Source organism: Panthera tigris, chromosome B3, assembly GCF_018350195.1.
Source record: "Panthera tigris isolate Pti1 chromosome B3, P.tigris_Pti1_mat1.1, whole genome shotgun sequence".
Lineage (NCBI taxonomy): Eukaryota > Metazoa > Chordata > Mammalia > Carnivora > Felidae > Panthera > Panthera tigris.
The window spans coordinates 47,025,050-47,048,425 of NC_056665.1; the positions used below are offsets into that span (position 1 = coordinate 47,025,050).

General features: G+C 44.3%; 1 protein-coding gene across 4 annotated transcripts in view; it reads right to left on the minus strand.

Moving 5' to 3' along the window:
• CGNL1 (cingulin like 1) overlaps positions 1–23,376 on the minus strand; it is a 130,802-nt gene that overhangs the window by 62,711 nt on the left and 44,715 nt on the right. For all 4 annotated transcript variants that reach the window (XM_042988777.1, XM_042988775.1, XM_042988776.1 and 1 more), the window contains one exon: positions 18,763–18,975. In XM_042988777.1, the coding sequence (XP_042844711.1) occupies positions 18,763–18,975 (213 nt within the window). The remainder of the gene's footprint in view (positions 1–18,762; positions 18,976–23,376) is intronic.

A 23,376-nucleotide genomic window follows, 5' to 3' on the forward strand; every position in this document is an offset into this window, starting at 1 on the left:
ATAACACTAAATATTCACATTTAAAAAGAGGAAAGGTCTGAATTCAATAATGTAAGCAGCCACCTCAAGAACCTAGAAAAGGAAGAGCATTAACAAACTCAAAGTAAACAGAAGGAAGGAAATAACAAAGATAAAGCAGAAATCAATGAAACATAAAACATAAGAACAGAAAAAAAATAAATGAAACAAAAAGCTGATCCTTTTAAAGGAGCAATAGGATTGACAAACCTCTGGTAAAAATCACAGACACACACACACACACACACACACGCGCGCACACACACCCACACACACAAGTCACCAATATCAAGAACAAAACAGAGTACTGCTACAGACCCTGCAAGCATCAAATGATAATACAGGAATACCACAAACAACTCTACACAAATGAACTTGACAACTTAGATGAAATGAACCATTTCTTCAAAAAGCATAAACTACCACAGATTACCCAATATGAAACAGTTCATTTAACAGTCCCATACCTACTAAGGAAACTGAATTCATAATTTAAAAACTGTCAAAATGAAATCTCCAGGGCTAGATGGTTTCACTGGAGAATTCTACCAAATGTTTAAAGAAGAATAAACATGAACTCTATACAATCTCTTCCAGAAAATAGAAGAGGAAGAAATACTCTCAATTTACTTGGTGAGGTCAATATTACCCCAAAACCAAAACCAAAGATAGTACCAAAACAAGACACACCAAAAAAAAAACCCCCAAAACTATAGACCAATATCCTTCATAAATATAGACACAAAAATCCTAAACAAAATATTAGCAAGCAGAATTCAGCATTATATAAAAAGAATTAAACACGAAGACCACGTGGAATTTATTTTAGGGATGCAAGACTGGTTTTATGTTTGAAAATTGGCACAAAAAGCACATGATCCTATCAGTGATGCAGAAAATACATTTGACAAAATTCAACACCCATTCATAAAAACACAAACAAAAAGAAAAACTCCCAGAAAACTCCAACTAGAAGGGAACATCCTAACGTTGATGAAGATCATCTACAAAAGACCTATAACTAACATTATATTTAATGGTGAAAGACTGAATGCTTTCCCCCTAAGATCAAGAATAAGGCAAGATATCCACCCTCACCACTTTTACTCAGCAGAGGACTGGAACTTCTAGCCAGCACAGTAAGGCAGGAAAAAGCACACAAATTGAAAAGGAAGAAATAAAACTATCCTTATTGGCAGATTACGTGGTTGTTGATGTAGAAAATCCCAAGGAATCCACCCCTCCAAAAAAATTTAAAACTAGTAAGATACTATTGGCTGATCTGATAATGTCTATATACAAAGGGGAGGCTATTCTAGTACTGGTCATCAAGGAATGATTTGGAGTAAAGAGAAAATCTCCAATGACATATCAAAGTTGGTTTTACCAAGAAGGGAGATGGCCCCAAGCCAACTGGTAGGAACACAAGACCCACCAAGTAAATGTTGCAAGCTCACAGGCAGATCACTGGGAACCAAGAATGTGTCCGCCTCCTCTTTGAAAGGCTGTATAAATTCTCAGCTGAAGTATAAATTTTTAAAAAGGAAATATTTCTCATATCATTCTCAAGGATGGGACCTGAGTCACTTAAGTTCTTTAGACGTCTTTCCAAGGGTGTCTCTTCAAACTCCTGCCCAGACACCAAAAGAGACTAAAGCTACAACTTATTGGACTTCAGTCCTATTTTCCTCAAATAAAAACCCTCTTTTAAACATCAAATCCAGTGCATATTTTCATACCTATGCTCAAGGCTATGGACAGAGAGTCCTTAGAATTAGAAGGCAGAGATTACCCATCTTGGGTGACACTTTATCTAGGATAAATGTGTGGTGATACTTCCAGGGCAGAAATCCCACCCACTGAAACAGAGTTCATGGCTTTATGCTCCATCCTCCACCCTCCTCTTGGTTCTCTCAGAGTCATCCTTCCTCCCTTTACCATCTGATCTTGGGCTCAAAGTCCTGACTCCTGTCTTTCATCTCCTGTTGCTCCCAGCTTCTCCACTTCCTATCCACACCACCTCCCACCTGATCATCCTGCCCCTGCCATCCCTTCTCTCTTCTGCCTCTGCTACACCTCACCATGCCCATCACACTTCCAACTAGGATTGTCCCTCTTGCCTGTTTCTAATGCGGATTTTCTCTGTAGCCGGGAGCTGGGCCCAGTCCCCAGCCCTCTCCCTTTTAGCTCCCTCCCATCCTTCCTCCTCCGCCTCTCCTTTTTTCTGGCTTGCTGTGTTATTCGGTCCCCATCCTCCACACAGTCTCATCTTGGCCCAGCTGCCTTCCCCACAAGTACATGTGTATTTACAGAGTATGTATTTGTTGGCTGCATGAAAGTGCTGGCCAGCGTGCTAGAAAAAGCATTGTCCAGGGAACCAAAAACTATATGCTGGAGCCATCTCTAAACAAGTCATGGCACCTTCCTAGAGGTCTGGGAGAGGGGGAAGGGCAGCTGGCCTTCTACAGTGCTTTGCAGCTCTTGAAAGGTAAATAAGTGCATTCATACTTCTAGAGAGCAGAACAAGAACAGCACGGCCCTACCGTGCACCTAACACACAGTCATTCAGACAACTCCCTGACAAGCGAGTCTACCTTCGGATCACTGCTTATTTGCTGGCAACCTAGGCTTACCCAAGAGTTAACTAGAACTTTTAATCCAGCTCTCTTTTTTGCCCCGACGTTGGTTTTATGGCAGGGAAGAGAGAGAGTAAATTCTACAATGAGAGCTCCCCCATCCCTGAATAAAGGGCCTCTAGAAGCTGGCAGTGCTGTTGACTTTACACTAGCAAGTTTACTCAGTTTAACCTTCTCCAAGCACCAGCGGTAGAAGATTCAGACCTGCTCGAGAAAAGGGGCTATGAATTTCAAATAAAGCGTGCGTGTAGGGTGGGGTGGGGTGGAGCGTCTTCACCTGTCTTACCCACCAAGCCCACATGTTGGACTGTCTCTCCTAACAGGGCTTCTCCCTCAATATGGCTTTTGTTCTCTACCAGGATGAGTGGCTCACATAAAGCCATGCCCCCTGACCTGGAATGACATCTTTATCTCATGTACACTATGAATATGGTGAGCAAACAGTCGTCCACTACTGAATGCAAACAGGACTGAGGCATATGAATGTCAACTGTAAACGCGGAGACAGGATTCCCCTCTCAACAAAAAGTTTTCCTGTGTCTTATTATCCTGTTACTTAAATGCCAGGCCAGGCTCTAATTTCCACCAGAGTTTTGTCAAGGTCAACAACAGTGGCTGCACAGAGGTAGAGTAAATTATTAACCCTGGTTCTCCACAGGGCCCGAACCAGCCACAGAGCTCACCACCTGCCAGCCACGTTTTCTCCCCAGTTCAGCAGCGGGAAGTTCACGGTACATAGCACACGTGTCTGCTATTGCCTTGAAGGGTCACTAAGACAGATACGGGAAAGGGCAGCGGGTTGGGGCTGTAAGGGAAACTGGTCATAACAGGATGGGTAGAAGGAAGCCAAGCGGGTAGGGGAGGTGCCTGGCATCCTGGAGTCTCAGAAACCAAGTACCAAAGAGGCAGTGGGAATCTTCTTCTCACACAAGGTGACAGGCTGATAGACATGGAAGAAAAATGCCCGACCAGGCAGAAGGGACCCTCCCTACAGGTCAGAAAGTGTGTGGGGTTCAAACAGCATGCTGTTCCTTTGGGCTTGGCATGTGCTGGACTCAAGTTCACAATCATATTTATAAACCAAACTGGCTTAAAAGACTTCCCCATACAGACTCTGTAGGATGACCCCAGTGCCTATTTTCCAGAGCTTCTTAATGCCCAGGCTCTTGCTCCAAAACCATGAAGAATTCAGTGCCTTCCAAGTAACTGTGCAGGCATCGGAGCCTTCCCTGCACAGTTGTCTAGCCAACACTTTCCCTGGTGCAGAACAGACATCTTTAGGCTCTTGGGCAATTCAAGGATGGAAAAGACAGAAAGTTTTCACATCCTTCCATGCCACGTCTGCCCGAATACTTTCAGATCCATCTCAATGCCACCTCTTCTGGGCTCTGTCATTTATTTGCTTGACTTTATCCCCAGTCTTGTTCCAAAAAGTCTCTGAAGCACATCCAGCCCTTTTTTCTAACTATAAGTGGACTCAGAGTTTTCCTAAATCCAGAGACAGCCAGTATTTCTTCTCTCTGGACCACACACTTGAGAAACATGTGCAGAAATTTAACAAATAAAACAAAAAGAAAGAAAATGAAGAGAAGTGTTAAAAGGAGAAATATGTGCACTTGGCCATATTTTCCCCTTCGTCTTCAAGTCCCCAAGGATAAGGCCCATCGCGACTTTGGAATTTCCTAGGAAAGGAACTGATCTCTCCCCTGTTCCTTCTCCCACCCAACTCCTACTCACCACTGACAAAACAACATTACCTTATTCATTACTGCAAAATCTACTGCAATCACCCTGTGGAACGAACACCTTGCCCTTGATTTTGTCTCTCATGAAACCAACCTAACAATGCTGGCTCAAACAAGTTCTGTTCCCTGGTGACCACTGGGGCAGGCAGAGTTTTCCATTATATCTGCCTCTGACTTGTGCTCACACACATTTCCAGAATCTTAACATGTGGCCACCACACGTCACATGACTTAATCTGTAGTTCAAAACTCGCTAAACCACATCTAATCACTGTAAAGGCCATCTACTATTCTAACGGTTGTCTATTGCCATCCATCTGCCACCAACAATATGCCTAAATCCATTTATGTCTGTTTAGCACCTCAAATATTGAAAGCACTCAAAAATATTTGTTGGATAAATACATGAACACACACACCAATCTAGTAACTGCCTAGGGTAAGACTTTGGAGGATACAAGGAAAATGGCTACACTGAAGTCTCAGGAGAGAACCCAAAAATGTCCCATGCTGCAGCTTATGAAGTTCCCTCCATCTGGAATGCCCTTTCCCACCCTTAAGTCACCTCACTAACTCTCACTGCTCCCAAGACTCAACCACACCTCATTCCCTCTTAAGGAATTCCATTTCCTGGCCCGCCTACTCCAAGCAAAGTGATCCTTTCTGTGTTTCTGCTTTAAATGCTGGATGCCATCACTTCACACGATGCTCCACGAGCTGAGTGAATAAACAGCTATTGTCAAAGCAAAACAGTAAATGCTCTAGGAGGGGCAAAGGCTCTGGGGATCTCAAAGACAAGGGCCAGCAGCCGCTGGAACATATGAAGAGGGCATGTGAGCTCAGTCCTGAGGCAGGGTTCTTACTGGCAGAGACAGGGGTGCAGTGGTGGGAAGGACATTGGAGACAGACAGCTAACATGAACAGAGACAGAGGAAAGATGGCAGGGGGACACAGGAAAAGTCCAGGAGGAGGACACAGGAAAGCAAGTCAGAAAAGACAGACTGAGGCCAGAATATGTACAATTCTGGGAGACAGGCTCTGGTAGTATTATTTTCCCAACTGAGAGAAGAGGATTCTGGGGATTACAGTTGTGGTTTGCCAAAGTATTCAGTCACTGCTCACCAACTACGCTTAAGTCACACAGCAGTCATCTGTGTAAAAGGAAAAGAAAATATACACACATGCACGCATGCACACACACACGTATGTATATACACACACATATACTTATATACATAGATTCCAATTTCTCAACAGCAACATATGTTAGGGGTAGGAGGGCTGTCCTGTGCATTACAGCATATTTAACAGCATCCTTGGCCTCTACCCACTGGATGCCAGTAGCCCTGCCCCAGTTGTGACAACTAAAAACATTTCCAGACATTGTCAAATGTCCCCCAGGGCAAGTGGGCAGAATCACTCCTAGTTAAGAACCACCAACACAGATTACCTCCCAAAGGGGTAAGGAGTTACAAGGATTTGGAAAAGGAGAAAAATTGAGGGTATTTTGGTGGTTGGTGCATAGAAATTGAATTTTTTCTGAAAAAATCATGTGCAATATCACTCTACAAAATAAAATACAAGACTCCAAAAAAGGATCTCCCTGCCAGGAAGCACCATCTCCTATGTCTACTGTGCCACACCGGCTTCCAGATTAAAGGAGACTGCATAGCAAAGACCCAGAGGCAGAAAGCATGGAGTGCGGATGGAAACACATTTCTGTTTAGTGTCTCTGGTGCTGGGTTCATCATGGACAACAGTGAGGACCAGGGTTGAAAGGCAGGAGAGAGGCAGCATGTGCAGGACTCTGTAATGGAGGAAAGCCATGGGGGATGGGAGAGGGGCAGTTGTCAATTGGCCCACCTGCAGCAGGGGGGTGTGGTGTGGAAGGGCCAAATCCCGGAAACAGGAAGAGTACTGCTGAAATCACCCAGGCTAAAGATAACAAGGCCTGAAGTAGGGCAGTGTCCACGGGAAAGGAGATGAGCCAACAGAACTGATAGCAAGGGCACAGAAGCCACAGACCAGGCAGCAGATGGAAGGGAAGGGACAAGGCAGAGACAGAGACCCCAGTGAAAAAAGTGAACATTCATCACTGAACTCAAGGGTTCCTCTTGGCCCACATAGGAGAGGCACAGATCGGTATCCCACTTCATTGTACGTGGGATAAACTCAAATGGTCTGAAAGGTTTTATATGCTATTTTTAAAGAGCTTTTCTCTCACCCCATCTCCCTACTTGTCCCCAAAGGCAATCACCATTTATGGCTTTGCATCCTTCCTGAGATTGTCTACATGTACACAAGCATATATGCATATGTATTCATTTATCGTTTGTTTTTATTAATACAAATGGTATCCATTTACAATAAAGGCAATAAAAAACAAGGACCAGGAAACTTCTATAAAGTCCATAGCAGAGCCAGATTTAGAACGCTGACTTCTCCTTAAGCTGTTACTCTGTTTCACCTTTGTACATTCTGATTCGTTTACACGGAGCCTACTTATTGAGCACTCTGCAAGCTATCAGAGATATAAAGAATAAGATGGTCCATCCTTCAAGATGAAGAGAATGACGTATCACCTAACACGACCAGCCCAGCAAAACAAAAACTAGACCAGCGTGTGGGAGGATGCTGTAGTTCTGCTGGAGTCAGCAGCTATCAAGAAATGCGACATAGAAGACATGGCTTAGTCAAACTGCAATATTAGTTATTTATTACTGCATTCCAACTTGTCCCCAAACTTAGCAGCCTCAAATAACACTAACCATTAATTATCTCAGAGTTTCTGAAAGTAAGAGTGACTTAGTTGGGTAGTTCTGGCTCAGGGTCTCTGATGAAACTGTAGTTAACATGCCAGCCATGACTGCGGTCATCTGAAGACTTGAGTGGGGCCAGAGGATCCAGTTACAAGATGGGGTGGTCACATAACTGTTGACAGGAGGCCTAGGTCCCTCGCCACAAGAGACTTTCCACAGGCTGCCCGTAGGCCCTCACAACAGCTGGCTTCCCCCAGAGCAAGTGATTCAAGAGGAAGCAAGGAAGAAGCTACAGTGACCCAGCCTTGGAAGTCATACTCTACCATTTCCTCCGGGTCACCCACATTAGCCCTGTTCAACATGAGAAAGGACTATAAAGCATCAAGAATATCAGGAAGCATAGATCACTGGGGGCCATTTCAGAGGCTGACTACTACAATTGCCTTACCTATCCTCATTTGCCTTGACATTGTACATATTTCTTTTTCTTTAATTTTTTTTTTTTACATTTATTTATTTTTGACACAGAGATATGGAGTGTGAGCAGGGGAGGGACAGAGAGGGGGGAGACATAGAATCTGAAGCAGGCTCCAGGCTCCAAGCTGTAAGCACAGAGCCTGAGGCGGGGCTCGAACTCAAGAACCACGAGATCATGACCTGAGCCAAAGTCAGACGCTTAACCAACTAAGCCATCCAGGCACCCCAACGTTGTACATGTTTCTGTTTCCACACTGCTTCTTATCTAATGGACTTAGAGCTTATGACATGTTCCATTTTCTGCTTCACGTGATCAAATAATAGTGCCAAATTTTTCCACCAAGTAGAAATCTACTTAATGATCTTGGCAAGTCTTTAGAAAAATATTCATCAGGCAGAGTTTAGAGGGTCAGAGAGAGTATAGAGGACCTGAGAGAGTATAACACAGATTAAGCAGGATTTCTGGTAATAAAATTAAAGTGGTTTTCCCTTTCAGATGTCAACGATTTAACTATTTGCAATGTTCCACTGGCTGTGATGGTGCCTGGCTATTTAAAATAGGCCTCTCTCATTACACTGCCCAGTTCTGTGGGCTGACTGTAGCCACACCTGGACATGTGTCTGGTTACTGGCCCTCAGTGAGTGACTACTACCCCTGCCCTGCTCACACACCTGACCTCTGGGTGGTGTCCATGGATGGTTCAGAGATCTCAGAACACTCATTCCATTCAGGGAGACACACAAGCACTCCACTTGGTTATTCTCACTACTTCTGTAAATGCATACATTTCCAGCATTGAGACATTAGAACAACCATATTAGACAAGAAACAAATGAAACATTCCTCCTATAAACCTTACCACCAACATAGTAAACTTTCCCCTTCATCCTTGGTCCCTATTTACCCTCATCCACTTGTTCCTCAGCACAGTTTACAAATTTAGGCAACCAGCACTTGGCAAAGAGCAAAAACCTCACCAACAAAATGGGGCCCTCCATGACCCTACTCCCTTCCCTTTCTGCCCTTCAGCAGAGAGAGGGGCAGGTAATAATACCATTAAAAATGGAATTGGATTGCTAACAAGACCTCAGACAGTCTGTGCTTCCATCTTAAGTGGCAGCATGAACAAACTATCCAGGGCATTCCATCTCACTTGTAAAGACCAGAGCAGACTTTTCTATAGAGATAATTTGCTTGTGTCTCTGTGCGTGTGTCTTTCTCTGCCTCTGGCTCCCTCCGCACCACCCCCCCCCCCCGGCCCTCTCTCTCATACACATACGCACACTTAAAGTCTCTCATGGGGAGCCTCAGTGGCCCAGTCGGTTAAACATCTGACTCTTGGTTTCAGCTCAGGATGTGATCTCACAGTTCATGAGTTCAAGTCCCGTGATGGTTCTGTGCGGACAGTGTGGAGCCTGCTTGGGATTCTCTCCCTCTCTCTCTGCCCGCCCCCCCCCGCCCTCAAAAATAAATAAATATATTTTTTAAAAGTCTTTCATGATTTCCATGGCTCTTAGGAAAAAGAACAAAACCCCCCAGGCGCACAAGCCTGCAAGAGCCAGTCCCCGCTTTCCTCTTTACTTCCTCTCACACCAGACTTCCCCTTACCCTGCACAGCCCAACATCACTGGCCTTCACTCCACATCTTGCATAGACCACGCTCCCTCCTGCCACCAAGCCCTTTGCACATGCTCTATCCTCCTCCTGGAATATTCTTTGAGTTTTTTCTTTAATATAGCTAATTCTTATTCATCCTTCAGATGTCCATCATTTTCCTCAAGGAAGCATCCCCCCTTCTCTATTTCAAAGCGCTTATCACAACTGAATTACACATTTATACATGTGATTAACTGAATAAGGTCTGTCTCCCCCATTTTGTCCATTTTCTTTCCACAACCCAGCATAGACAGTGCCTGGCATAAATGGAATGCTCTGTAGATAGTTGCTTAATTAACTAATGACTATGAGCGAAGTAGTTATTGACGGAGATTCCACAAACTGTATCAGCAACCCATTCCCAGTGGTTAGGAATTGATGCTAATGTCAAATCTCCTGAATCATTTAAGCCTCACCCTCTGGTCATTCCTCAGTACAGATGGGAAACAGATGGAAGCTCTCCTCTCTCCTCCCAACAGACTCAAAGCCTGTGTCAGGCAAGGCAGGGACAGCATGGTTTGTAGACCAGGCTGTTCTGTTGCTCTTCCTGAGGCCAGGACAAGAGTTTTTCCTTCCCTCCCCATTTCTCTTCACACTGAATGTGAATTCGCTATGATTTTCTGGGTCATCGGAATGCTCTGGGTGTCCTGAAAGCTTTCCTTTCCCCACTCCTCCCTTTGGAGCTGCAGGAAAAGGCCCTCCTGTTCAACCACACTCATGAAGCTACACGGTCCAATCATTAAAACCTGGCCAATGTCCTACCTATCCCATGTGAATAATCTTCTTAATGTGATTCGGCATCAGTTCACCCTCCTACACCATGATGCTCTCCGCAGAACAGCAGCAGCCAAAGCCACTCAGGACAGCAGACCCAAATGAGAGCTCTGTTAATGCTGCGGTCTGAACTGGGAAAAGCAGAGGTCCTCCCTGTAAATATTTTATTTTATGGGGTCCTACCCTCTGGAAATCTTAACTGTAAGTGGAACCTAATTGGCTCTTCAAATAAATGAAATCTATTTTAACTCATCTCCCAGGTCAACATTCTTTCTTTGCCTTGCACTTAGGGTATTTAAACTGTCCAGGATTTCCAACTGTTAACTCTGAGTTTACTAAAAGGAGTCTAGTACAATGACAGTAGGTTCAAGGGGTGCTAAAGTCCAGAAACTCCTAGAGCGGTCCTAGGAAAACAAGTATCTTTTTCGTTTCTAAATCTTAAGTATTTGGTATGTAAAAGACACTTAGGGTGTCAAGGCACAGAAGGGACATGCTCTTTCTCTCCTGTATTTTGCCATCTAAGGAAAAGCGGTCAGCCTTTCCTGATCTCCCACCCTGCGTGTGCCTCAACCACAGCACCATAACTTTATCATCCTCTTATTTGCATGTCTTTCCAGGACTAATAAAAGATCTTTAAAGCTAGAAACTCCATGGCGTGCCCACCTTTGTATCCTCAGTGTCCAGCACTGGTCAAACACACTCAAACATTTGATGAAAAAGGAATGGCTGTGTGTGAGACTCTTACTCTTTCTTCTACAAACCACAGCAAGTCAATTTGGCAGCTGAGTGAAAGCACCAGGAGGCAAGTACAGAGATGTCCTGTTTATGTTCACCACGGCTCCCTAAGAGGCGTTATCAGGACCCATGTAACTGGGATCAGAGTCCCAGCAGGGAGGGGGCATGTCTAGGGCTTAAATGGTGGGTCCAAAACAAACATCCTAGGACACCACACCATGCCTCCTATTTAGCTACTTTTTAATCAATACAGAATGCAAAAGAGCAATGAGATTATTAAAAGAGTCATTTCTGGAGGGGGGAAAAAAAAACTAGCAAGAAAAAAATGTAGGAGACCTTGTTTAACCTTGAATCTTTGCATTTTACTTTGGCCGATGGAAACTTCTGTGCCACTCTGGGCGCACTTGAGTCGGTGGAAAAGAGATACTTCCCTTTACCTGAGCACCTGCCTGCCACCCTGCCATGTCCCCCGTTCTCAACAGCCGTCATCCAGGGTAAGCCGATTATGTGAAATTAGAAAGCTGGGGAAATAAGGATTTTTTCCAGGTTCCCTCACTACCCTCGCTCCCGTGGAGAAAACAGAAATGAGATTTTTCACTGAATTAGCCCTATCTTTAGGGGAGGCAATTCCATTGATCTTGAGATTAGCACTGATTTTACCATCTGACCCTCTGGTGACCTTTTGCTTTTAAAGGAACCAGTCACAGATCAGTAGGAAAGAGAGAGGGAAAATCTAGAAGTGACACAAGAAAGGGGCACTGAAGCACATCTCCATTTTTATAAGATGAGTGACATTTCCAAATTGTTCGGTGAAACATAAACATAGAGCCATAATTTGAGGACACTTTTGAGGGGGAAAGAAAGCTTCACCATTCTGAATTTGAATACAATTTATAGAAGCGTTATAGGATATAAAATGTGTTAGAAAGAATTTACACCATACAGAGCAAAACAAGACGAAAGCACAGAGACTTGTATGTATATATGCATATATATATGTGTGTGCGTGTGTGTATATATATGTGTGTGTAATGCAAAAACAAGCTGCTTCTAGAAGTTTCTCAAATACATCATCCATTAAGCCAAATGCAACACTCTTCCAACTTGCTTTCCTGTTACTAGACTTGGCCGCTTCTCATCCTGTCTCTGAGCCTGCGTCCTCCCGCTCTTCTACCCTATGCTCCTGTTTTCTTGTCTTGGAGCCATCACGACCCTCCAGGAGTGGCCTCCACCCTCGTGGACTGGCTCACCACCCCACCCAACAGGGCCGCCCTGCCTCTCACCAACCGCCTTCCCTCAGAAGCCCCACCTGGAACTTCCCCATCCCCGGCAAGGCCTCAGCACCTGAGGCAATACCTTGGGCTTAGCCCTATCTCTTCTTTGTCCCTCACCCCAATCATGGCACTCATGTGGGGACTCTCCTGCCAGTCCTGCCTCTCCTGGCCACTGCCTCCTTGACCCCGCAGCTCCATCCTCCTATTTCTAACCTTTCTTCCAACTGCTAACTCCCCTACCTGCAGGTCACCGCTATGAAAGCATGTCCCTGCTATGCAAGCATGTCCCTATTAGGTCTCTGTGACAAACATCAAGTGCTCCCTCACCAATGAAAAACCACTCATGTATCACAGCATTACGAATTTAATGAGTCCTCATATCCCTCTTCACCTCACCTTATCTATCTTGTCTTTTTCTGTTCTTAAAAAAAATTATCATGAAAAATTTTAAACATTAGCAAATGTAGAGTGTGTAGCATAATGAACGCTCACTTATCCATCATGCAGCTTTAATACTTACCAACACATGGTTAATCTGGTTTTATCCACACCCCCAATCACTTTCTCCCCCAACTGGATTATTTTAAAGCAAATTCTAGATAGCCTACCATTTCACCTATAAATACTTCAGTAAGTTTCTTTAAAAGGTAAAAGACTCTTGAGGTGCCTGGGTGGCTCAGTTGGTTAAGTGTCCAACTCTTGGTTTCAGCTCAGGTCGTGATATTATGGTTCATGAGTTCAAGCCCGGCATTAGGCTCTCTGCACTGACAGTGCAGAGCCTGCTTGGGATTCTCTCTCTCCACTCTCTACCTGCCCCTACCCTGCTCATGCTCTCTCTCTCAAAATAAATAAACTTAATTTTTTTTTTTTTAAATAAAAGACTCTTAAAAATGGGTCAGCTATTGGGGCAGCTGGGTGGTTCAGTCGGATGGATGTCTGACTCTTGATTTTGGCTCAAGTTTTATCTCATGGTCTGTGGGACTGAGCCCCACATCAGGCTCTACACTGAGTGGAGAGCCTGCTTGGGGTTTTCATTCTCTCTCTCTCTCTCTCTCTCTCTCTCTCTCTCTCTCTCTGCCCTTCCCCTACTGGTGTTCTCTCTCCCTCTCTCTCTCAAAATAAATAGATGATAAACTTTTAAAAATAACACTATCATCACTCCTAACACTTTTGCATACTCTATTTCTTAATATCACTAAATATACAGATGATGTTTAAGTGTCCCCAATCATTTCAAATATATTTTGTTTTTTTGCAGTTCATTTGTTTGAACTGGGATCCAAACACGGTCCATGTGTTGGACCTGGGTCTCTGCCTCTCAAAAGTCTCTGTTAATCTGTAACCATCCTATCTTCTATTGCTCTACAAGGCTCCAGCCCAGAGCCACATCTCACTTCCCTACCTACAAGATGCTGAATATGCTGGACCCAGCACCACCCATGTCCTCGGCCTCAAACACCGCTCGCTTCCCCTTCACATCACCCCTGCCCCCAGCGCGAGCCACCTCCCACAGCACTTAGCCACACTTCCCTTGGGACATTTACTCTTTCCCACTCTGTAGTCAGCTTCAGTATTACTTCTCTCCCCTCCAATCTTCTGGAAGGTACACTTCTCTGATTTATCTTCGTAACTTTCACCATACCTTGCACTTGACAATGGTTCAGTAAGTAAACTTATAAATGTTGTATTTACATATAATACAAATGGAGACGTGAAAGATGGCAAGAGTCTCTCACGTATCTCCATTCTCCTTCCACTTCCCCTCATCCACTCATCTAAGACATATTTGTTGCTTAACTGCTGTGTGTTGAGGCCTTGAGGTGGCCTAATGGCCCAGAAGTCATGTTACACAATACAAAAGTAAAAGTGGCTCTTTGAACACCCTCAAAATACCTATATCTTTTAGACACAAATCAGTCCTTCGAAGATCAACATTAACATTATGAAACTGCTCTCAACAGACAAGATCTGGTCATTTTCACAAGAAACAATTTAAATTCATAAATTAGACCCTAAAATAATCTAATATGCCTTAGGACTGTCAGGACTCAAAGGCCATCTCTCTTTTGTCTATTCCTGTCCTCCAAAACCATGTATTGAACACTATTAAATGCCACACACTGGGGATGCCTAGTGGAAAATGATGACAGTCTTGAGTATGAAAGAGAAGAAAAAACCTAGAACAAGATTTCCAGCATTCACCAGTCCCTAGAAACTGTAAGGTCCAAGAAGCAACCAGGGAACTCCTTGGAGGAGCTAGAAATCTGAAAACACTAAACTGTTTGCACCTGTCTTTTGCACGAGGAGTTGAATATGGAAAGGGGTACGGATGAAAAAGAGGAGCTATCGGCTTCATTTTTCCACCAGACAGCGGTCATTCACATCCCCACTGACTGTCCATTTCCTCACTTAGATTCTAGCAACTGTCACAAACCCAAGAAGAGACCGAACATTTCCCTTTCAAAACCAGAAAGAGTATAAAAGGACATAGCACAAAGAAGTAGCTATGAAATACAGTGTCAAAGTCCTTAAGGGTCCTTTGGAAGAATGTTTGATAGAAATAACCCCCTTTTCTAACAGACGTCAAGTTCCATTTCTCAATGGGAAGGGAACTCAAGTAGCTCCCCTAATGACCCAAACCACCACTGCTTGGAGGGGAAGGTACATTTCATTTTGCTGCACAAGGAAACACCACAAAACCACAGCACTCAGGGCTCAGGTCATCATCTCACAGTTTGTGGGTTCAAACCCCGCATCAGGCTCCAGGCTAATGTGCAGGGCCTGCTTGGGATTCTCTCTCTCTGCCTCTCCCCTGCTGATGCTCTCTCTCTTGCTCTCAAAATTAATTAATTTTAAAGAATTAAAAACAAAAAAACAAAAAACAAGCACTCATGAATTCTCATCTGGTAAGCAATCATTCTCTTCTTAAAGGTGTAGCTGCTTGGGTCTACCAAGACCACTCTTGCAGAGTGTCTATCTGGAATGCCTGTAAAATGTTCTTAATACAACTTGGTGTTTCACCAAATGTTCTAGTAATTTAAAACTTTTTGCACTCCAGCTCAGGCCAGGATGAAATATTTGTTATTTGACAACAATAAAATAGCGCTTTAGGGGTTTTGGGCCCTGGGGCAGTGACAAAAATTAGGAAAACTAATGGCAGGAAGTTGGGCTGCCTCCTAAGACTTACCAAGGAAATAAACTTTTTAATGCAATGCAGTTCCTCAAAGAAATGTCAGTTTTTAGTCACAGTGGTGGATAAGTCCTTCCTCTGGGACAGCAAAAGGCTAAATGCTAATGCACACATTTAAGAAACAAGATACCAAATTAAAATGTTGTATTTAAGTCACTTAAGTGTCTGACTCTATTTCAGTTCAGGTCATGATCTCACAGTTCTTGCGATCGAGGCCTGTGTCAGGCTCTGAGCTGACAGCACACGGCCCACTTGAGATTCTCTCTCTATCTGCCCCTCCCTCCCTCTCTTACAAAATAAATAAAATAAACTTTAGAAAATTATATTTAATTCACTCTCCTCCAAGTAGTTAATAGAATAACCTTAAAATTCTATTATAGAATACTCACATGTAAATAATGTAACAAAAAGGCAGCATCTGTCTGCTAAACTGACTTTATTTTTTCCATTAGATATGATTCAGTCACATTTGTTCAGCAACCACGTTCAGAAGCACAAGCTAAACAAGAGACAAAAATGCAATCATGATGCCCTTTAGGAAACTGCAGGGAAACATAAAGGCAATGTACAGAAATTCAGAGTAACAGAGTTTCCTAAAAGACGTCCCCCATCACCATCGCAGAAAAGCCAAGAGTAACTACACAACAGGGACTGAAAACCCAGTTATGAGGGGAATTTGTCGTCTACTTCCTTTCACTCATCAGATTATGCAGATATAACTGTGTGCCAGACACTGTGCTAAACTCAAGAGACAAAGGTCACACGATGGCAGCCTGCAGATGAGCTGAGTTTGATCGATATCATTCTTCTCTTGCTAATTTAAAAGTCGGAAGATCTCACATCAACATCCAGATATCCGAATTCTTTAAAAAAAAAAAAATTGAGAGATGACAACATGGGGCAGGATTCCTTTACTAATAATTTTCAACAGCAGTAAAGAAGCAACGAACTCTAAGGCAAAGGGCACACTTACTAGTTTGCCACAGTCTCCACCGTGTCCTACTGTCCCCCCAACAACACACCCAGAAGTCCACTCATTCATGTCCTTGCCTGGGCCCTGAGGTACTTAAGTTTTCCACTCCTACTCCAGGAAGAAAAAGGAGGGATAAAAATGTCCCCTGTGCTTCTTTAAGAAGCTTTGAGTCTAACGAAGTCGCAGACATGATGAGTTACAACATGGTATCATAGAAACTACAGAAGATGAATAACTAGGGAGCAAAAGAAACCCTAAGAAAGGTGCAATTAACCCCACGAAGGGGAGTGGAAGAATCCAGTCACCATCACAGGGGAGAGGAAATTTGGGGAGGGTCTTGAAGGATTCTCAAGGGGGTAGTCTGGCAGAAAAGTGGACGGAGGTCAGCTCACATGTACAGAAAGGTGAAAGGACTAAGAGAACATGGAGTTTTCTGGAAACAGGGTTAGGTAGAAAAAGGGCTTCTATCACCTACCATGATAACAACTTGGAACTTAAATGTAGCAATGGGGAGCCAAGAGAGCCTTTAAGCACAGGCTGACATGATCAGATTTGTCCTTTCAGGGGAAGATTCTGAGAGCACTGTAGAATATGACCTTGGGACAAAGAACCTTGCTGGGACACACCCCTTTGGATGCTGAGGTGCATCCCTTTTTGGTTAGTTTCCTGCTGCTTAGAAACCCTACATTCTCTGCCAATGATACATGTCTTGGTTAACTCACTTGTTATTTCTTTCACAAACCCATATGGGTCAACCAAGTTATCTTTCTTAAATTGGCATAATTAAAATGCTGTACTTGGGGCACCTGGGTGGCTCAGTCAGTTGAGCATCCAACTTCAGCTCAGTTCATGATCTCGCAGTTCATAAATTCAAGCCCCACATCGGGCTCTCTGCTATCATCATACAGCCTGCTTCAGATCATCTGTTCCCCTGTCTCTATGCCCCTCCCCCACTTGTCCTCACTGAAAAATAAAACATTTTTAAAAATGCTGTACATTAACATACAATACTGACCTTTGAAAGAGTCAAAATGCAACAGACTTTGTCTCTACAGATGATCTTGATGTCATACAACAAAAATGTCCTCTTTCACCTACCATGTTTCCCTTCCCCACTTGCACTATCTGTGAGAGGACCTACAAGCTTCTAATACCATATCCTGCATCTGATGCGTGGCACAAATTTAACTTTCCTTATATTCAGATCACTATACATATGCCCGAAACACCATCCTCAACTACCCTTCAATGAATAAACCTATTAACTCGAGCTTTGATGAAAGGTCTGAACGTGATAAAGACATGTGGGTTCAAAGGAGAATCCTCTTACTCAGTAGCCTACTAGCACATCCCCCACGAAACAACAGCACAGAAAAGCTAAGAAAAAGGACACCAGGCTGCTGCGCAGAAAGAAAATCAGATGGAACAGACACATCCCCTCAAAGCAACGAAAATTAAATCAGTTTCCATTTTCTCCTTCAAACTAAACCTAATCTCCAAAAAAAAAAAAACCTAAGGCAAATCAATGAGAAGCTCTTTAAAAACTATCTCAGTTATAACAACCCCAAACACACTATTTCCCAGACCTTTTATTGTTATAACAAACAAAACCATCTTTCACTTCTTGTCATTTGCAATTACCATGCCATAATTGAAAATCAGTGAATCACTATGGAGCTTAGGGGAGGGGGGGGCCTACAAGCTCAAAGCTGTCGCCATAATCATCACAGAATAAACCAACAGTATCAAGAGTTCTTTCCTCATCATCTTTAACCTGTGCATCGCAGAGACTCTAAAACACTTTATACTCTGTAATTCCCCTCATTCCCTAAAGATGGCATGATATTTCAAAGCATTTTCCCCTTCAAAACGTTGCTTTTTCTCTTCTTCAACAGCCAAGATGAAGCCTGCACCAGAAGATCTCAACATAATTTACAACCTATGTTGTAGGAGCCAAGAATTCAATTAAGAGAAAAATTATCTCACAAGGGTCTGGGCAATTCAGCCAATTAGCCCTGGTGGAACTCTGCTAAGAAAAGAACCCAAACCATTTAACAAAAGGCTTCACAAGTCAAAAGGAACAGGCTAAGGCAGGGGCAGGGGTCAGGATTCCAGAAATCTGGGTCTGGTCTGCAATCCTGTCGCAAAGCCACCCAATGCCCTCGGCCTCCAACCCTTAGGCACACCTGGAGGGGCCCCGCTGTGTGCTCTGCAAGGGGCTCGGTTCCCTCACGGGCCTCCAAATCTCACCTCAAATAAAAGCATTATCCATGTCCTTAACAATTTTTAAATTTATAGACTCAAAATGGTCAACAGCAACAGGGCTGAGCTCATGATTCGTGATCAAGCTCTATTTCCACAATCTGATGAAACTGAGTTTCACTCTGTAGTGAAAAGAAAAACAACTAGCACAGGCGTGAGCAAGGCGGTCTCGCCCCTTGTCTGTCCCCACGCCAGACCCTCACTCTCTTGCCCCGGGCCAACATGCCCTGGAGTCTGACCAGACCTGGCTCAGCAGACTCACCTTGGTGGCCTCTTCTACACTCTCCCTCAGGGCCTGCAGCTCGGCATCGTACTGCTCCTTCAGTTTGTCCATCTCCAGGTCGTGGCTGGAAACCTCTTCCTTCAGGGCGCCCTTCAGGGCGGTGAGTTCACGCTCCCGCTTTCTCAAGAGGTCTTCCTGCTCCTCTTTGGCGATGAGCAGATCCTGAAGATCCTGTTTTGCCTGTAAGAGTTCCTAGAGACGGAAGCGTGAACAGGGAGGTGAGGATTAAACATCTTTGCTGAATGGCCCTACGTGTCCCCTCCAGTTGGGTGGCCCAGACGAATGGCCATCCTCTCAACCTGTCCTCTGACTCTCTCCTCACCATAGTACACACCAGTTTAGACCATCTCCTCCTCATCCCTTTCACTCCTCTGACGCCATCATTCCCCTAGATTTGTTTGCCTTCGTTTTGAGATTCGATTTGAAGGAGAAAAAGGGAAACTGATTTCATTTTCATTGCTTTGAGGGGGCAGGTGTGTCTCTTCCATCTCACCTCCTTTCTGTGCAATGAATGGTCTGTTGCCCTCACAAAGGGCTCACGTGTGCTGTTGTTTCACTGGGGGATGTGTCCACTGTGTGGGCTCACTTAACTTCACGCCCCCCCTGGGGCCCTGCGTGTGGTCAAACCCTTCGTTCACAGCCCTGGTACTGGGAGGGCTCTGCCAGTCTCCTGTCGCACTTGGGCAAGGCACACACTCCCATTTTCTCCTCATTCACTGCCAAGAGTTCCTGAGAAAAGTCACAAAACTGGGGCAACACGTTCCACTACAAATCTCATTACCTAAACCCAAGCATGTCCTGCCAAAAGTTCGCATTCCTTCTACTTCACCATCTTTGTCTCAGACCTACTCGGCGATCCTCAAGTTCAGGACACTCCTCTCCTGCAGACGCCCTCATGTCACACTGGCGGGACCCGGACGCGGGTGCCTCGGCAGCACCCCCACCCCGGCTCTTCTCCGCACACCCAGCCCCCTCCCACCCGCAGCCACTTCCCACACCACGAGCTGCCCCTCGCCAGCCTGCTCCAGGCCTTTCCTCCATCGGTGATCTGTTTCTCTGTCACATTGTTCTTTTCTCTTTCCTTGAGTCTGTATTCTTTCCCTCACAGCACAAGAATCCACTGGGTCAAAAAGCAACAACAACAACAACAACAACAACAACAACAACAACAACAAGCTTTGCCACTAAATTTTTATAAAGTGTAATTTCTGTCCACTGTGCTTCTTGACCACTTAGTCACTCTTTAATCTCTTGCTACATGGCCTTGGATCCTACTGTACTAAGACTGTCCCCTCCAAGGTCATAGTGACCTCTTAGTCAACAAGTCCAGGCTTCTCCCCGGTCCTCACTTTTCTCCACCAACCCTTCTTTGATCCTCCCAACCTCTCTTTAAAATTCTCTTTTGCCCTGCAGTTCAAAGACAGTACTTGCCTGTTTTCTTCCCTCAGGCTGCTTTTTCTATGACAATCTTCCCTGGCTTTTCTCTCCCTCTTCCCAAAAGCTAAGATGATCCCCAAGAATGCAACTTCGCATTCTTTATTCTTTTTTGGCAAGCTCATCAGTTGGGTTTTTTTTTTTTTTTTCCCAACTATTCATTCTAAGTAAGTAACTCTCAAACCTTTACCTCCCAACTCTTATCTGAGTTCAGACCTGCACTTCCAGTGACCTGCCAGACACATCCATCTGGATGTCCCACGGGCACCTAAGATTCAGTAGGTTTATATTTTTCAGCGAATTCATCATGTTCCTTCCTTTCCTCCTCCTTTGTTCATTATTCTTCTAAATGGCACCACCTGCTTGGGAGCTTAGAAGCATCCTTGACCTCTCTTGTCCTTGTCCTTCACAACCAAAACGTTAGCTCTGTAACATCCTAGAGATCCTTTCCGTCGCCTCCCTGGTTTAGGCTCTCCTGCCACCCAACTACTCACTGCATCCAGTTGCTCACCTGTGGCCCCTATGACGTGATCCTCTGTCTCAAGCGCCCTTCTTCCCTCTCAATCCCACCTGCCTCTGCCTTTCAGAAAATCCCTGAAGACTCAGAGCAGGATCTCCTGCAAGAAGTCTTCCTTGAATCCCTTCCTGATACCCATCTCACTCTAGCGGTGTGTCTCAGAGCACTTAATGCTTTTACCTTGCAGTCCACAGAGATTATTTTCTTTCCTCCCCTGTTAGACTGTCAGCCCCTTGAAAGAAGGATATAGATCTGACTGTATTTTTGGTGCACAGATCAATGATATTGGCAATGTGTCTGTTCTGAGTAGAAATAAATTCACACATGCAGCACGGCAGAAGTCTGGAGATGTAAGAATTCTAAACTGGTCTATTTTTTCACTGGTGGCTTCTGAGTAAATACACATCCTGTTCTCTTGGAATTCCTGGGGAATCAGAGGAATGGCTGCCACCTGTGGAGCTGAGGCCTTGGCGATGATAAACTACTTTCCATTCAAGAAGTATGTCGTTGATGAGGGGATGAAAATATGACTGACGATGGAATCTCTTAGCTTTTTCTCTGGGACATGCACATGCATTGAACCAGTCCCAGGGTAGAGCCACATGGCACAGACTAAGACTTAGCCCTTCAAAAATCTCGCTAGCAGGCACTGAGAAGCTCAGAAGAAAGGTCAAGAGATTCATCCAGGTAAATAAGGCAATTCTGGTTCTTCCAAAGCACCAAGCACAGAACACATATGCAAATCTTATGAAAATATACCCCATCCTGACACGCACCAAAGGGGACACCTGGTGCCGATGCTGCCAGCCCCTTCTTAAGGGGTATCAGAAACCCCCCCCACCATCACGGCTGTGACTGGCCACCCCATCAGGTCTTCCTGGGCTTTCTGCCAGCCTCTAACAGACATTGTGGTTCTAACTCCGCTTCCTCCTCTTACTCTCACACATTTCTCAATTGTTTTGATGATAAGGCAGTTCCTCTTCCCACACTTATCTTTCCCAGGATGTATCTGGGCTTTGCGTTGCCTGGTGTGCCCTGCCACCAATGCATGTCAAGAACCTAGGTTTTTATGGTCCATTTTACACCGACGCGCCATTATCTGCAGTCGTGGCTTTGCTTAAGTGGCCTGTGTTGTACAAATCCAATCAGATTACACCTCACCCTATCACTTAGCAGCACTTGAGGTTTTCCAGGGTAGAGGCCAAAAAACCACGAGAGATTTCAGAAACTTTACCCCATCGCCTCAGTATCCTCATTTCCAGTTATATCAAGCCAAAGAGAGCAGAAAAAGTATATAAATTTCAAAACGTAAGTAAATACCCATCAGAGGTGACCATGCCTCTCTAGAGATACCAATCAGAAAACAAAGGAAAGCTTTGCCCAATCAGAATCAGCACTTTCAAACTTCATATGCATTCAGGCTAGGTGCAGATAACAAAGTATCCAGGAGATAAAAGCCTAGTGAGTATGGATGTATGTGAGCAGGGAGAGGCGACAGATGTGATTGTGCTTGGTACATAGTATATAACAGGAACTGTGGTAAGATTTCCAAAAATCCTAAGAGAGAATATTCAAGGCGATTAATATTATTCTTATTCATAGATGGAAAAAAAAAAAAAAAAACCAAACCCTGAAGCTTTGAGACACTAACATGCTTACATTCACACAGCTTAGAGGTGGAAGATTAGAACACAGACTGGATACCAATACCTCTTCTCTTAATCACACAGCCTCTGCAAGCCTGACCACAAATCTACACACTCAAGAGGGGCTGAGGAGCAATTACCCTGTGCTCAGTCTCTCAGCTGCAAATAGAATAGAACACTGGGTATGGCTGGAAGTGCCTGTAAGGAAGTCCACCTCTTTAAAGAAAAGACACATTCCCCGGGGCACCCGGGTGGCTCAGTCGGTTAGGTGTCCGACTTCAGCTCTGGTCATGATCTCACGGTTCATGAGTCGAAGCCCAGTGTCGGGCTGTGTGCTGACAAGCTCAGAGCCTGGAGACTGCTTTGGATTCTGTGTCTCCCTTTCTCTCTGCCCCCAACACCAACTCACGCTCTGTCTCTATTTCTCTCAAAAATAAACAAACATTAACAAAAATTAAAAAAGAAAACAGACATGCCCAGAACCAGAAAAGAAAAAAAGCTGAAAGAAAAAGAGAAACCCACTCTGGGACCTAGCTGTTGGCAGCAGCAACAAGTGGCTATCTGGAAAGCAGACATTCCAGAATATCCACAGCAGCAACTTACTTTCCATAGAAAGCCTCACTCCACACACCACCTATTGACAGGTATTCCAGGTCAACCTGAGAAAAATGCTGATCTCTTCTATATAAATGTTTCCCAGAAGTTCAGCAGGGGTCCCCATCGCTGGCCCACACTCACTGAAAGGATACGTAAGGGTTTTGTATCAAAACTGTAGCTGATAGGAATTATGTAAATTTTGTTCTCAGAAGAACAGACTAGAAAGCACATCACAGCTGATGAAAACCATGATTATTTTTTAGTACTTTTTGATTAAAATGTGTGTAATAATTCAGTAATATCCTGCAAGTTTAGAACTATTTAGAGACCTCATTTCTGAGCACAGTCTATCCTCGGATCAATATAATTTCAATACCAGAGTATTTCAAGTACTTGCTC